We start from the raw sequence: 16091 nt of genomic DNA, 5'->3' as shown, positions 1-16091 counted from the left end.
TTAAATATAAGCTGCTAGGCATTTGTTTAGCCTTGAATTTTCCTGCACTGTCTTGAAATAGCTGATGGTTCTCTGGACCGAAACACTTGTGAATGTCGCTAACCTCCTGTATAGATGGAGAAGATATTCCAGCAGCAGAAATTACAAGAGTTTGACTTCAGAAGACAAAAAAGAGAACTTGAACTTGTATTCAAGGGGTTACGTACACTGGGCATGATTCCAGAGAGCGCCCAGTGAGCCTATATTTCAGCACTCTCATCTTAGCAGCAACCCAAGCACAGAATCACGTTGTGGGTTTGTGGTTAGCCAGACTGCGGGCATAAAATACGAGCTGCATTAACTAAAAGGTCATTCATCTTCAGCCCTCACTCCGTCACTGCAATGTCATATGACATACAAATGGATCATTTTGGGAGGTCTCTCGGCACGTGCAGGCAAGAGGAAGCGTGTTATTAAATCCCCTGTACTGTTCTCGTACAAAAAGCAGTCATTCAAGACACTGTGAGGAGAATGACACCTTACGACGTGACCCCCGTTTCTAGGGAAGGCAAGTTTGGCCCGGTTTTTCTCTTTACCAGTTTCATCACTTCCAATAATAGGGGAATAAATAAAAGTAAATGCTTCTCAACACTGAGCCAGGAGCATATTTTTGACTGCCCCCCTTTTTTCCTTTGTGGAAAACTCAATTACAATAGGTGTCTTAACACCTGCAAATTTTACATTTCTGAATTTGCATATACGGTTCGGTCTGGTGAGCGAGGTCTTGGATGGAAGAGGAGCAGAGCAGGATGAAACCAAGCCCAAGGCCTGTTAAGCACAACTTTCAAATGAGCAGCACAACAGATTAGGATTGTAAAACACATCAATGTTATCAATGTTATTTTAAGTCTGCCAAATCAGTGGTACTTAATTATCATATAAGGGAGGGTTATTTATGTCTTTAACCATACATATACTGTAGTACATTATGCAATGGTATAGGGAATTTAGTTATACAAATGATGCTATTCGCAATGGTTCTTTGCACTGAACCTTGCTAATGTAGAGACCCAGAATATGTCCATGATTTACATCTACTTACTGGAGCCACCTTAAAGGAGGCTTGTAAGAAGGGGACTGGAGGACAATGAAACATACTGTCAATATTTTATAGTTTCGACAGTGCAGAGTAAAAGTTTGTGAACCCCCAATATCATTATGTGAATTTCACTTTTTTCTCTTCTTCAATTGGTAATAATTAATAATAATTATTAATTGCTTACACTTGCTTACTATTGCTTACATAGTGCTTTTCTGAGCACTCCACTCAAAGCGCTTTACAGGTAATGGGGACTCCCCTCCACCACCACCAATGTGCAGCATCCACCTGGATGATGCGACGGCAGCCATAGTGCGCCAGAACGCTCACCACACACCAGCTATCAGTGGGGAGGAGAGCAGAGTAATGAACCCAATTCATAGAGGGGGATTGTTAGGTCATGATCATGACAAAATTATTTTTAAACATTTGGGGCTCCATCCATTCACTGTCTACAAATGGAAAATATTCTAGACAATGCTGACTAAAGATTGGTCATCCGGTTGAGACTTCTTCAAGAATAACCCTGAAAACTATCTAAGATGTCAAAAGAAAGCCAGACGAACAGCTAAAGATCCGCAGACCTCTCTCACTGCAGCTAAGGACATTGCGTTTGACTTCGGCGAAAAAAAAACTGTATGGGAATGGTTTTCAGGCAAGGACAGCCAGGAAAAACCATGGCTCTCTAAAATGAGCACTGCATCCTGTCTGAGGTTTGCCAAGGAGCACCTGGATGATCCACAAGAATACTGAAAGAATCCTCTCTGGACAGACAAATCAAAAGTAGAACTTACTGGTCACACAGAAAAATGTTTTGTGGGCAAAAACTAAACCAAAAACTGAAGAACCTTATCTAGACCGTCAAGAACAGTATGAAAGTGGGAGGATAATGACTTGAGGCTGCTTTGCTGCCTCAGGACCCAGGCGGTTTGCCATCACTGACAGAAACAGAATTTGCATTGTATCAGCAGATTCTTCAGAAGAATATCAGGCCATCTATTTGTCAGCTGAAGCCGAGCTGAAACTGGGTCATGTGACAAGACAAATATACAAGCGGATCTGTAACAGAGTTCCATAAAGGGGCTGAAGAGATTTTGCCTTGTGGATCGGCCAAGTTAAAGACTGGACTTAATCCCATTTGAAAGACATTTCCTGTAACTGTCCTTGCTGCTCCAAGAGGTGTTAGTGACTGAATCTAAGAGTTCAAATACTTATTCCTTAGTGAACAGTTACTGTTGGATCATTTTGCTAATTAAGGAATTCAAATAAATCTTATGTCTTTGTGTTACATATTTATATATTTTGTGTTTCAGGGTTTATATTTATCTTTTATAAAGACTTTCTTGAAGCTCTAATTAGAGGTTAGGCCTTAAAATACAAAAAATAATACAGATTAGCCAAGGGGGTTCACAAATGGTGTTCGGCACTGAAAAGAAGCTTGTACTGTAAGTTGAATTTGCAAGGTGCTAACTTGGTTTCAAAGTATTTCCTTATCCTGCTGTTCCTAAATCTACCCTATTCAGAAGTGAAAACACATAGAAGTATCTATGCTGGGTAAAATGTTGCTGGCTACAATCATCTGCTCATGATAAACTAAAGCTTGACAAGGATAGAACTTAGTTGGCATGAACAAACACTGTGGTGTGGCAGTTAGCACCTTTGCCTCAAGGGACTTGAGCCCTGGGTTTGATTCTGACCTGAAGAACTGTGTAGAGTTTGCATGTATCCTCCAATTTTTCCTGCAAAGTTTTTTTTCCAGGTGCTCCAGTTTCTTCTCAACTCTCAAAGACACCCTGGCTAGGTTAACGTGCCTCTAAACTGTTTTCTGAAATAACAGACCGATTTCCTGTCCAAGGCATAATCCCACTTGGTGCCAAATGCTTTAAGGATGGACTCTGAGATGCTGCAACACACACAGCTTTCTGATACTGAACGGTTATATAAGATAGGGCAGGAACACTTAAAAAGTGTTCACAATTTAATCATGCTTCAGAAGTCTTGATATACTGAACAGAAGTTTTTTATGTCTGTGTTGGATAATTTGTCATTGAAAAGGATGTTTTTCATCATTTCGCCTTACATTAGTGACCGTTTAACACATTCCATGAGAAAAGATGCTGACAAAAGTACTTTCCAAATGCACTCCTATAGAAATGACAATTTAAACAATTCCTTTTGGGAGCCTGATGTCTGCAGCAGAACTAGCAGGGAACAACTTCAAGTTCAGAACAAAAAAAAATCTTCTAGGAAAGCCTCAACAGACTGTTGGACCTCTTAGGAACAATTAAAAACTTTGTGCAAAAAACATTTTGTTGAATTCAAACTAAAACAGAAAGAACTGTCATTGAAGTAATGAAACCCTTTATATTGTTTTCTTACATATTTGTCTTTTAATGTGCGATGATAACATCACCTCTTTACTGTATGCAAGATGAAAGCCGTGCAGCTTGGGAACAGGTGAATACCTGCAATTCTCACATTCAAAGAACAGTTTCTCTGAGCAGAACAAAAAGAACCCCTTTAAAGCTTAACCAGGAGAAACAGAAGTGACAGCAAAACAACTTTCTGTGATAATCTAAAGTATATGGAGCTTCTAAAAGGTCAGGTCTTATTGTTTTCAAATCTTAACCACTATGTATTTGACAAATATGCGTGTTTAGTATTATACATCTCATCTCCACAAAGAAAACACAAGAACAGAAAAACCTTAATTTGAATATTTAAACAGCTCTGTATACCCTAATAATAGAAACACTTTGAAATGCATGGACACAACTAGGAAAACATCAAGTAATGTAGTCCACACAGCAAAAATACTATAAAAACCCTTATTTAAATCTGCATAACTTTCATCACAAAGGATCTCAAAGTGCTTCATGTAACTCAGTTAAGAAGTGAAGTGCAATATCCTCTTATGTGTCCAGCAGCTTTTATTCATCAGCACTCCCATTACATGACAGGAGGTGTGAGAAATTACTTCAGCACCTGAATGAAGAGGGGCATTTAGAGTGACCAAATCATGCAAGCTGTAACTGGAATTTAGTCAGGAGCATGGGGTTAACACCCTAACTCCTTCAAAACAGTCCCTAGGGTTCTATAATGAGCACGTATTCAGGCTCTTGGTTTAATGTCTCATCTAAAGAATGTACCTACTCGAATAAAGCAGCTCAGGTGGGTAGCTGCGCCAGCATGTGTAGGCTGCAAAGGAACATTTGTAGGTTTCGTTTCACACCTCTCCTCACCTCTCTCGACCTCGCACCACTTGATTGGCCACTCTGCCTCTCCCCTGCTCCTCTCTCCTGGATTTTGTTTTCCCATGCTATATCATCTTTTCTGCCTGCCCCACCTTTCTTACACCCAAAGAAGGCTCCCCAGCTGAAACGCTGTGTTTTCTTTCTTCTCTTTTCAGCAAGGAATAAAACTCTTACTTGTTCCTTTACTCTAATAAAGTATCCCTAGGGAACTGGTTGGAAAACTCTTGTCCATGAAGAAATGTCACCTAGTGATTCACTACTGCAACTCACAGTATACAGTATACAGTATACAGTATTTTACCATATGGGTGGTATATTACAGTAAACCAAAAAACATATACTGTACCTTGCATACTGACACTTCAATGAGGTCTTGAATGCTGAGGTGCTTAATTCAGGTATTGGCCATTTATCTCAGGTTAAGTTAACGCGTTTTTTAGCCATTTCCAAAATAGTAAAAAACTGCACTGCATATCTTTAATGAAAACATCAGAGACGTCTTATGCTCCATTTGATTCAGCATGCTACTGCACATGCTTACAGCACAACTGTAATATTATTCATTTGACCATTATTCCACCTTGGAGAAATATTGGTAAAAGCAGCAATTTACTGCACTTTTTGTCTCCTGCACTGTAGCCACAAACTAGCCCAGTTGGCACCCTTTGGTTGAATACATGGAAGAAGCAGCTCATTTAGGATAATTTTAACAGAAATGAGTACTGCCCAGCAATGAAAGCCATTTTATCCACTGATGTAACAATGAACTTTCACTGCACAGCTATCTGTCAGTTTCTGTCTATGCTGTGGCTATAAAGCACTACTGAGAAGGAAGGGAGACAGAAAGAGATAGGATGTTTCCCAACCTGGTCCTGGAAAGCAATGGCTTGCTCCTCAAATCCTGCGGCTTTAAAATAATTGACGACATCTGATACAGCCCATTCCTGAGGGTCAGGGAGCTGCCCATTCTCCACAGGGCTGCAACACAAGAGAAAGATTTGTATTAGGAAGGAACAGCAGTGGACACAACAAATCTTCGAGCGGGTAGATGACGGAAGATGACGGTTCTTTCTGGTGTCTGCGCTGCAATGTGTAAAAGCCGTAACACAAACAAAGCAGAGTTATTCATCATTTCTTTCTCCATTGCCATTTCCTGCAGATGTGCCTACGTAACAGCTGCTTGCTGAAGGTCTCCACACCTCTATGGCTGTACTGATAAAACAGGTTTTATGTGTAAACCGGGTGATAAAAGTAAAACTCCAAACAGCCAGTCACAATCGGCTTAGTATGAAAAGTGACCTTTGCGAGAGCATACACTAAATTCAGAAAGTCAAGGAAACTAGTGGAAATCTAACTGGTGTGAAAACTGCAAATAGGTTTTGGCTTAACTGCACGTGAAAACTGAGGTTCCTTTTTGTCTGCACCCGTCTCTAGTTCATCCTTCACCAAGCAATTTCTTTCTTTCTGAAAAAGCCGTAGAGGTGAAACTGATAATAAGATCATGACAACAATTACCAATGAGGAGGACATTTAGCCCATCTAACCCCTTCGGTGGTTAACAGTTATTTGACCCAAGAACCTCATGCAGACTTCTCTTGAAAGAATCCAGCTCAAAGAACAGCTTTGGGAAGTTTGTGCTATACTGCACAGCCCTTTTGTCTCTTAACATTTTCTTTAAAACAAAATTGTATTTTACATTTGGCCTAATTGATTTCTCAAACAATCTGGGATATTGTTTAATTTTTTTTGCTTTTGAGTCAATTCAAACTCCTGCCAACTGTCAGAAGGAACCCTCAGTTTCCTCAGAGAGCTTGTTCAGTCATGTCAGTGGTAAAGACACAGCCCACTGAGTTCTACAACAGCATAACATTAAAAGAAAGCAGTGTAGGGCACTGTTTGTCCCTGCCTAGATGCACCCAAAATCTATTGCTATGCTTAAATGTAGAGCAGAACACAAATAGATAAATGCTTAAGTTTTGGTATTACATGATAATAAATATCTCAGTGCTATTTTACAACAATTCCTCTGCAATTCTCTATATCTCAAGGCAAAAGTCTCTTGGAACGTAATTAATGTACCACAGCAAGGTGACTGGAAGAACACAGAACAAGAGGGAAAAGAGTACAATCCAACATATTAAAAAAATAATTAAAAGACTTAATTCTTACATCAGCCTCTGAGTAAAGACACATCAGCCCAGTAGCAACAAATGAGAACTAACCCCAGATTTCTCCCTATAAAATCCAGGCTATAAGGCTCAGTTCTAATCACGCATTAAATGATCAGAAAATGCTTCATTTGAGAGCTATTATACTGTAGTGAAGCATATTTAATGGACAAAATCGAACTGCTATGGAAGTGCCACTGAAAATTAGCTCAGTTATATATAGCCTCTGAAAACCCACCATGTGCACATATACCCTGTGGGCTGGATATATGATCTGGTTCATGTCATATTGCTAATCCAGGATGTTAGAACAACTTGGGAAGTTTGATGCCAAGTTTGAAAGAAAGGACGAGCCACTTCATTTGAATGGTTTGGAAGGGATTAAATCTTTTATAAGACAGATTTAGATCTTTTATAAGAGAGATTTGTCTCACCTGTGCCTTCCAGTTAATTCATATCTTACAGATGTACTCAATGAAAACCCTTAATTAACTACTGTGCTTGTAACTTCCAATCCAGAAATGTTTTGATTTAATCTAGGTCTTAGTCTATGTACAGCAACAATGTCCAAAAAGATGTATTTTGAGGTCTTTTCTGGGGTTGCTAGAAGAAATGCTGTTTCATGTAACTTAATGACCTTTAATTTCCATTTGCAAAATGACAAACTATGTAATACATGAATTCCTTAGAACCAAGCACACTGGAATTCGGGACTGCATAAGAAATGCTAACAAATGTACTAACAAAAAAAAAACTATGGTATAAATATGTGAACAATTATTTGGAAATCTGCCTAGTAGCATACATAGTTTACATTTATGATTGAGTTTCGTAACTTATTTAAGATAAAAACATTCAGGCCAAAGTTATGCGCTTCATAACAACACATTACCTATTTTAACCATGTTTCTAGATTGGTGTGTTTTAATATTAATGAAAACAGGAATGAAAAAAATGAATTAAGATTTTTTTTTGTATGATATTTTTAAACTGAAAGAAGAATGTGTTAGATTTGTCTTCTACAACTTACAGTTCTATTCAACAGACCTGCACACATGAATAACTTCTGTATATTCATCTGGAGGCTCATTAAACATCTGTGTCGGTTTTGTTCAAATAAAAAAACGTGATACACAATACAAACAGTGCCACACTGTGAAGAGAAGACTCATTTTACCTGCAGCTGTTAGTTTTGTTATAAATATCAAATGTGCTTCAACATTTTTTGACAACATTCCAATAATTCTAAAACCGATCGTTCTTTCCAATATTTTCAACATTTTCCTTCCTGGAAACCTGTAGGGTAAAACAAACTTATGAATACTTGCTTTTGATCCAGGGCCTAACTTGTTCTGTAGCAGATGAACAAAACAAAATCAATGTTTTAGTGGAAAAAAAAGGCATTTTGATCCTTCAACATTTTTTGCCAGATCCTGACAGCAGGGATTTGCTAAAGGCTACAGCAGACAGACTGATCCAGCAGGCAAAACATCTGTCACAACCCTTGCAATGTTCACACTAATTTACTTCAAAAGGCATACCTACAATACACTGCCATTCATGCTGGTACTTTTCATATGTTCAACTGATATCCTCACAAATGTTAGGTAGGTATTTTGTTAAAGTAAATAAATGCTATACCCATTTTTAGACAAAAATGAAGGTTTCGAAATCTACACAGTTCCCCAGCATTAGCTGGTATGAATATAAACATGTTATGGTCTATCCAAAGTTGTATTTCACACCTGTCCTCTTCTCGTTTGGCCTTTTCTAGAGGTGTTCCGAGTACTGTTTCTGAAAAAGGCCTGCACCTCCTTCCAACCCCACTGGACACTCCCCTCAAAGAGCTTTACAGGTAATGGGGACTCCCCTCCACCACTAGCCAATTCATAGAGGGGGATTATTAGGAGCCCAGTATTGGTAAGGGCCAATGGGAAATTTGGCCAGGACGTTGGGGTTACACCCCTACTCTTTTTGAGAAACGCCCTGGGATTTTTAATAAACACAGAAAGTCAGGACCTAGCTTTTACGTCTCATCCGAAAGGACGGCACCTTTTTACAGTACATTGTCCCCATCACTATACTGGGGCATTAGGACTCACATAGACTGCAGGGTGCAACAGCGTATGTCAAAAGAATTTAACAGTAATCAAAACATTTCCTTCAAAATGGTGCTGAAATTGTAGAACTCAATTTTATCCACACCAGCTTTTGCTTTCAAAGGTATGCACTTTCAGAGTTTGCCTTCCTTCTCAAAACGCAGCTGCCTCCTTTTGAAAACATTACATATTATGAGAAGTAACTTTTCACCCTGTTATTGTGCTGAAGGGGCATTTTTAAGCAAACAAAAAACCTGTGACCAAGAGGAAAAGAGAGATCCTGCTTTGTTTAATATCTACACGATATTATAAAAAAACATTACATATTCTTCTGCCTTCAGCCTCATGGAATCAACTAAGATTAATTTCTGTTCAGGACTTTCCACAGTACACAATAAAATAATGTCAAAATTAAAATCGCTTACTTTTTGATGTCCACTGAGCCATTTGCCTTGTTCTCCATGCCACCTGGAACAAAACAAAAACCCAAGACAGTTATTGTGAGTGACCATTCACATGCCTCACAAAAAATGTAAAGTTCTCAGGAACATTATGAGGAAAATAGTGCTTGCTCTAACATTTGTGTAATACTCTGCAATGCAAATTCAAATTCTCTAAATTTAAGGTTTTAAAGGAATAGCAATTCTGATGCTTTTCAAAACAGAATAAGCCAAGAAAAAAAATGATTATTTTGATCTGGAAAACTGTTGATCAAATCCATTTTTGGCCCAGAAATAATTTAGTGGCACTCAGAACATCTTGCAAGGTTCAGGTGGGATGGGGAATTGTGAAGTTAGGCATGATGCATCACAAGAGGAAGCAGTCTAGGGAGTGCAGTCATTCTCTTATCTCAGTTACACTGCTCACTTCCTCATTTCATCATTGACTGAGGAGAAAGTTTTGGGATTAAAAGGTTATTCTTCCTATACAAACCCTCACAATCTGAAAATGTGGTGATATATTTAAAAGCCTGCTCTGCTATTACAGAGACAGAGAAAGAGGGAGGGAGAGAGAGAGAAGGAACATGCATAATTTGACTGGAGCGTCGTCTCATTTGTGAGCCAATCTTCTGTGCACTTTGAAGGAAAACCAAAACAAAACAAAACCCACCTATACAGATTTAATCAAGAAAATGATGTTCTCTTCATGAGAACACAAATAACTTCCTAGGTATCCCTTCAATAAGGAGGCAGATTTTTTTATAGTGAGTAAAAAAAACAGCTTGGATTTCAGCCAAATTGACATCACAAACCACACATTGCCTGCGCCAACTGCCTTATATCTCTATGGCTGATTTTTTAAAGAGACAGCTCATCTAGTCAAAAGATTTTAAAAAAAGCTTACTCCTGCTGCAGAAGCAAGGCTATCGTTTCTTATAATATCTACTGATGACTGTGGATGAGTATGTATGGTTCTGTACAGCAAAATAACCTTGTCTCCATCTTGACTTTAGAACAGAAATATCTTCAAAAAACAAACCATATGGCTCTTCATGGCTGTGCTCAGTGCTTAGGTTGTTAAAAATCCAGTGAATGGAGAGTGGAGATGGAGATTGTAAAACAGGGGTGTCGACCTGCTTAAAAAACCTTTTAAAACAAAGAATAGTGGAGCAAAATGTGTTTAATTTTTAAACTCATCAACTTCCAACTGAATTCTAGAACCCCTTTTCAAAACTACACTAAATTTGTTTTATTCTCTTTTTCAGAAAATTAATAATTTTCTATATTCCCACGCTCTGCTCTTTTAAATACACGCATAAGACATACAAGCACAGTACATTAGGTGAGACCTTATGGTATAAATAATCGAACTGAAAAATTAATACACACAATAAATAGGACACAGAGGAGACAGCTGACAGCTGTATATTGACCTTATCAGCAATAATTGTCATCAGTAATAATAATTCACACAGAGCCATTCATAAATGTTACTGACCAAGCAGCACTGAAAAAAATGAACATATTCATGAATCACAAGATACTAAGAAAGAGCAAAACACTATCTCCTGTTCTTCCTAACCAGCTGTGCTGAAATCCAAGCAGGATTCACAAACTGTGATTAAACATTCCGTGAATATATATATATCTATAAATAACACTACACAGTCATGAAAACATTAGCCAACAAAATGTAGGATTCTTTTAGATTTACGCATTGTCTTGAAACCCTGCTGTCAGCTTCCCAACAAATAGCAAGACCTCTGGTTATGATGAACAGGAAACCACTCTGGCAAGAAGCACACATTGACTTCCACAGAAAATTATTTAACTCATAAAGAATCCTACTTCCTTCATCTTGTCGTCTCTGGTCCATTTTTCTTCATTGTGCAGGTTTTACAGATCTACTGAAAGGACTGTGCCCTGTGGATTGCAGGGCATGCCCCTTGTCTCATGGAATAAAACACTACCAAGCTCCTGAACCATTGCATTACAGACCAAATGAAAAGTATAAATATTGCTACTGTTGTATGGTGTTGCCCCATAAAGTAAAACAGCACTGAGGCTTAATCACCACATTTTTCCCCCTGCACAACTATGAGATGTTCAAGCTAGGAGGTGACTGAAAATGTTATTTAAATCTGCAGGTTTGATGTAACTCATGTGCATGTAAAAATGCTTAATCTTAAAGCAGGAATCCCACATCTACACTGGGCCAATTCTATCCAATTCCGGCCCCTGAGAGTTTGTCCTTATCCCCATAATGGAGACCCATCTTATTCTTGGGGAGAATTCTGTGCCATTGCAGAACCAGATATCAGAATATTCTGAATCACATGCTAATAGAAATCCAATTGATCAGAAAACACTAAAATACAGTTAAGCCAAAAATGTGAGTGGGAGGAAAGGGTATGGAGGTGTCAAAAATGAATTTGTTCTCCCTTTTGTTTTGCGTTGTTATGAAGATACTATTAGGCCACCGATGTGCCATGTGCATTTTTAGACAATCTAATCAGCAGAAGCAAGGTGGCAGGAAAGGCAGGCACTAGGTGCACATCAATAGGAGACTACGAATTTCGGAGAGTAGCATACCCTTGAAGCTTGAATGCTGCACTAGACATATTAAAAAAAGCCCATTTCATCTGCAAGACTTTAGACACGCTTCAAAATCAAAAGGGTTTTTAACTCTTTGATTGCAGGGCCTAGAAAAAGCCCCATTTAATATACCATACAAATCCCTAGGAAAATGCTTCTTTAAAGCTTCTAAAATTCCATAGACTGAAAATGACTTAAAATTTTATTTTATTTTGATGCCTGCTTTTGATTATTGTTTAGGAAAGTAATAAAAACTTTATAAAATCACCTTTTTTTTCATCACTATGCAAGACCATTTTTCGTCACAGTAAGCCTAAAAAAACTGCTAGAGAAATGTAAGAGAAATTTATTCGGGTGGCTATTTCTTTCTGTTTTCTCTTGTTCTGAAATTCAAGAATTACCTTGAATAACAATCAGAAACAGCATATCAAAAATAATAGCAACGGAAACACTAAATATCCTTCTCTCAAAACATGAGCTGCATTCACTGTATTTTTATCTTATTCTGGAGTAGACTGTAAACTGCTTAAAGGCTCCTTCTCCCTTGATCAACTCCAAACAGGAGGAATTTCCACATCTTCTTTTTCCATTGGGACTCATTTAGGAAACGCAGACTGAAAGCTTTTTCACTGTTTGTATTTGCTTGCAAGGATGTGTGTGACAGAATGTGTGCAATTGCGCGTTTTTTGCACGTTTCTACAATAACACTCAAGCTTGTTGCTTAGCAACCTGGAAGAGAAGCACTTGTTGACGTACAACAGGTAATAAGAAACAATGAATATATAGTCTGCAATTGCAAAAGAACTCCCAGTGTAATTGGTGATCAATTGCTGTACCCAAAAACAGAAACGGAGCCACCAAGCAGAAGACAATGTCATGCTTCCTTGAATGGGAAATTGAACATTTCCTGGAATGAGGATGTCAGCAACTGTTTTTTAGGAGAAATAATGCTGACAATTAAGCACTGGAAACACTCTAGGGTTTGCTTTTTTTCCATCACAATATATCTGCTAATTTAAGATGGTATTACACTGAGATTAACACAGACAAGTTAGCAGCAGGGCACATTAATGAAAAAAACATATTAGATGCTTAAAAAGAAGCAGCAATGGTAAAGATGGTAGCTTTATCAATTGCGTTTTAGCCTGAAAAGAAAAAATGTTTGGCTAATTTAACTGCTGATTATTTATGAACAGCCCTGGTTGCAGGGATCAGAACATGTTTAAAAAGTGAACCTTCACACGGAAAAAGAAATACAGACAAAAATAGACAAAAAGGTTGATGTTTTAGTGGAGGTTTATCATTAGAACAACAGATTAAATAGACTATCTACAGCCTATATGCATGTTGACATCATAATACAGTTCAGACTAGAATAGTTTGAAATACACGTATGACGTAAACTCACTTTTCACTGAAAGTGCACGAGTTTATGAAATTCTGGATCAGAAACTGCTGCACTAACACAGGCCATTCTGGCAATACAGCTTGACTTATATAATATTACAGCACATTAGTTCAAGACACACAAATGCATGCTTTTGCTAATTGTGGTCTACACTAAATCCACAAAGTAATTAACAACAATGCAGTGAATGATTTTGCATACTGTTACTGTAATGCTAAAAGAAACTGCCTTTCAGAACTTTTATAGCATGTAAAATGTAAATACTAAGAGGTCAACATATTGGAATTTTGTTAACTCTTTCTACAAAACACATATCTAAGTCTTTAAAGTAAAAAACATCATGGTTCAAAATAAATTAATTTAACAAAATGTGCAGCCAATGATAGCATATGGCAGTCAGTCAAGCACTGGTATCAAAGGACAGCATCTCTCTTATGTGCACAGACATCTTTCAAATGGAGGGCACTTCAAGCAGTTATTTTCATGATTTAATGCTGCTTTTTAAATAAGATTCCAAACTGAAAAGCATGGAAAATAAGAATGGCTAACATCACTGTGACCCAGCAGAGCTGCAATGTTCTTAAAAATGCACACAGACTGTAAACAATTAACAGCGCAGCCCTAGATATAGATTCCAAGAGTGGCCTTTCACGCCCACTTCTCTGCATACGCCCTGCTCTCATTACTCAGTTCAGCTCTCCTCCCACCTTCGACATCCACTACTGTGAGTTATATAACACTAGAAACCGATTACATAAAAGAGGCCAGCAACTCTTGGAGGCATAAAATGTTATCACACTAGTGCAAAAAGCTATACAGCACTCAAGCAGACAGAAAGGTACATTTGCAGTGGAACTCCTGTCGAATTTTAAAATGGTGGCTTACACATGGCCAGGCTAACACATCAACGAGCTGCTATTATTTAGTCTGCTTCATTGGCACCTCCTTTTCCCCATCCATTTCTTCTACCAGAAGCAAACAGCCCGCATTCAACCCAAAACCTCTCAAGTAACATTACGTCCTTAAAGCTGCTGCTCCTGACCTTCAGTTTCCAGCCCCCCATAGTTGGAAATTAAGCCACATTCCCATTGTAATATGACGGGGGCTCACAATAGGTGTGAGAATTTCAGAGTTTCAAATATTCAGTTTCAAAGGTTCACAATAATTTTCCTTATTCTGAGCCTTATTGTTCACTTAGAGGAAAATAAAACTGACATTTCTTCAAAAAAGGGGAAAAAACAGGCAAGTCTCACAAAACATTCTGTACAATATATTCTCAGTTCTGAACGATATAGACAGTCTAATAATATATATGATACATAACCAAGGTAGCAAAATCCTAACTCTGCTTTTGTGTATAACATAAAATACAGGAGGAATGCAATAGATAACAGTATGATCCAAATGGGAAAGGAAGGCTGGAGCTTGCATAGCAATTGTGGAATTGGAAGAAATATTTAAATCTGCATAAAACTACTAGTTCACCTTTACAGTCATGTGAAAAATAAAGTACACCCTCTTTCAATTCTATGGTTTTATATATCACCACATAACAAAAAATCATCTGGTCCTAACCAGGTCCTAGAATTAGGTAAATCTAACCTCAGGTGACAAACAACACACAACAGATTCCACTATGTCATTATTTAACACAAAATAAGCCAACATGCAGAGGCCATGTGTGAAAAACTAAATACACCCCATGATTCAGTAGCTTGTAGAACCACCTTTAGGAGCAATAACTCGAAGTAATCATTTCCTCTATGAGTTTATCAGTCTCTCGCATCATTTGAGGAATTTTGGCTCACTCTTCTGTACAACATTGCTTCAGTTCATTGATGTCTGAGGGCATTTGTTTATGCACAGCTCTCTTAAGTTCCCGCCACAGCATCTCAATGTGGTTGGGGTCTAGACTTTGACTTGGCCATTCCAATACCTTGATTCTTTTCTTTTTCAGCCATTCAGTTGTAGATTTGCTGGTGTGCTTGGGATCACTGTCCTGTTGCATGACCCAATTTTGTCCAAGCTTTAGCTGTCAGACAGATGTCCTTATTTGTCTCTAGAATACTTTGGTATAAAGAGCATTTCATAGTCGACTCGATGACTGCAAGGTGCCCAGGTCCTGTGGCTGCAAAACAAGCCCAAATCATCACCCCTCCACCACCGTGCTTGACGGTCGGTATGAGGTGTTTGTGGTGATACGCTGTGTTTGGTTTTCACCAAACATGGTGTTGTGCATAATGACCAAACATCTCCACTTTGGTCTTGTCTGTCCAAAAGACACTGTTCCAGAAATCTTGTGGTTTACAGGCCCTCACAGACTACAAAAGGAAGGACATCCGTGCACCTGCCCATGATGCCATCCTGCCTAATGAGCTCAACACCTTCTATGATAGATTTGAAGTCAGCAACACAGAACCAGTCAACAGAGCTGCACCCTCTGCAGCTGACCAGGTGAGGTGAGGAGATCTCTGCTAAAAGTGAAGAGACGCAAGGCTACAGGACCTGACGGCATACCCAGTCACGTCCTCAGAGCTTGCGCCAATCAATTGGCAGGTGTATTCACAGACATGTTCAACATGTCTCTGGCCCAAGCTGTAGTCCCCACCTGTTTCAAGACAACCACCATCATCCCAATACCGAAGAAAACCACAGTGACATGCCTTAATGACTACCGCCTGTTGGCATTAACTCCTGTTATCATGAAGTGCTTTGAGAAGCTGGCCATGGGCCACATTAAGGACACCATTCCAGACACACTGGACGCATACCAATTCACCTACCAGCCCAACAGATCCACAGATGACATAATCTCCATTGCCATACACACTGCCCTATCCCATCTGGATAAAAAGAACACATACGCAAGACGACTATTCATCGACTTCAGCTCAGCTTTTAACACCATCATTCCAGAGAAACTAGTCAAGAGACTCAGTGCACTGGGTTTTGACACCACCATCTGCAACTGGATTGGGGACTTTCTGACAGGCAGACCTCAGGCTGTCAGGCTTGGAAACCACACCTCTGGCACACTAACTCTGAACAC

At 38.7% G+C, this 16091-nt stretch overlaps 1 protein-coding gene across 1 annotated transcript in view; it reads right to left on the bottom strand.

Moving 5' to 3' along the window:
• samd13 (sterile alpha motif domain containing 13) overlaps nt 1-16091 on the bottom strand; it is a 31724-nt gene that overhangs the window by 6905 nt on the left and 8728 nt on the right. Inside the window, exons 3-4 of the mRNA XM_006634977.3 lie at nt 9025-9067; nt 5199-5310 (exon numbers count right to left, since the gene is read on the bottom strand). Of these exons, the coding sequence (XP_006635040.2) occupies nt 5199-5310; nt 9025-9067 (155 nt within the window). The remainder of the gene's footprint in view (nt 1-5198; nt 5311-9024; nt 9068-16091) is intronic.

The sequence above is a fragment of the Lepisosteus oculatus genome, chromosome 9 (genome assembly GCF_040954835.1).
Source record: "Lepisosteus oculatus isolate fLepOcu1 chromosome 9, fLepOcu1.hap2, whole genome shotgun sequence".
Taxonomy (NCBI): Eukaryota; Metazoa; Chordata; class Actinopteri; order Semionotiformes; family Lepisosteidae; genus Lepisosteus; species Lepisosteus oculatus.
This window is presented reverse-complemented; position numbering and strand designations above follow the sequence as displayed.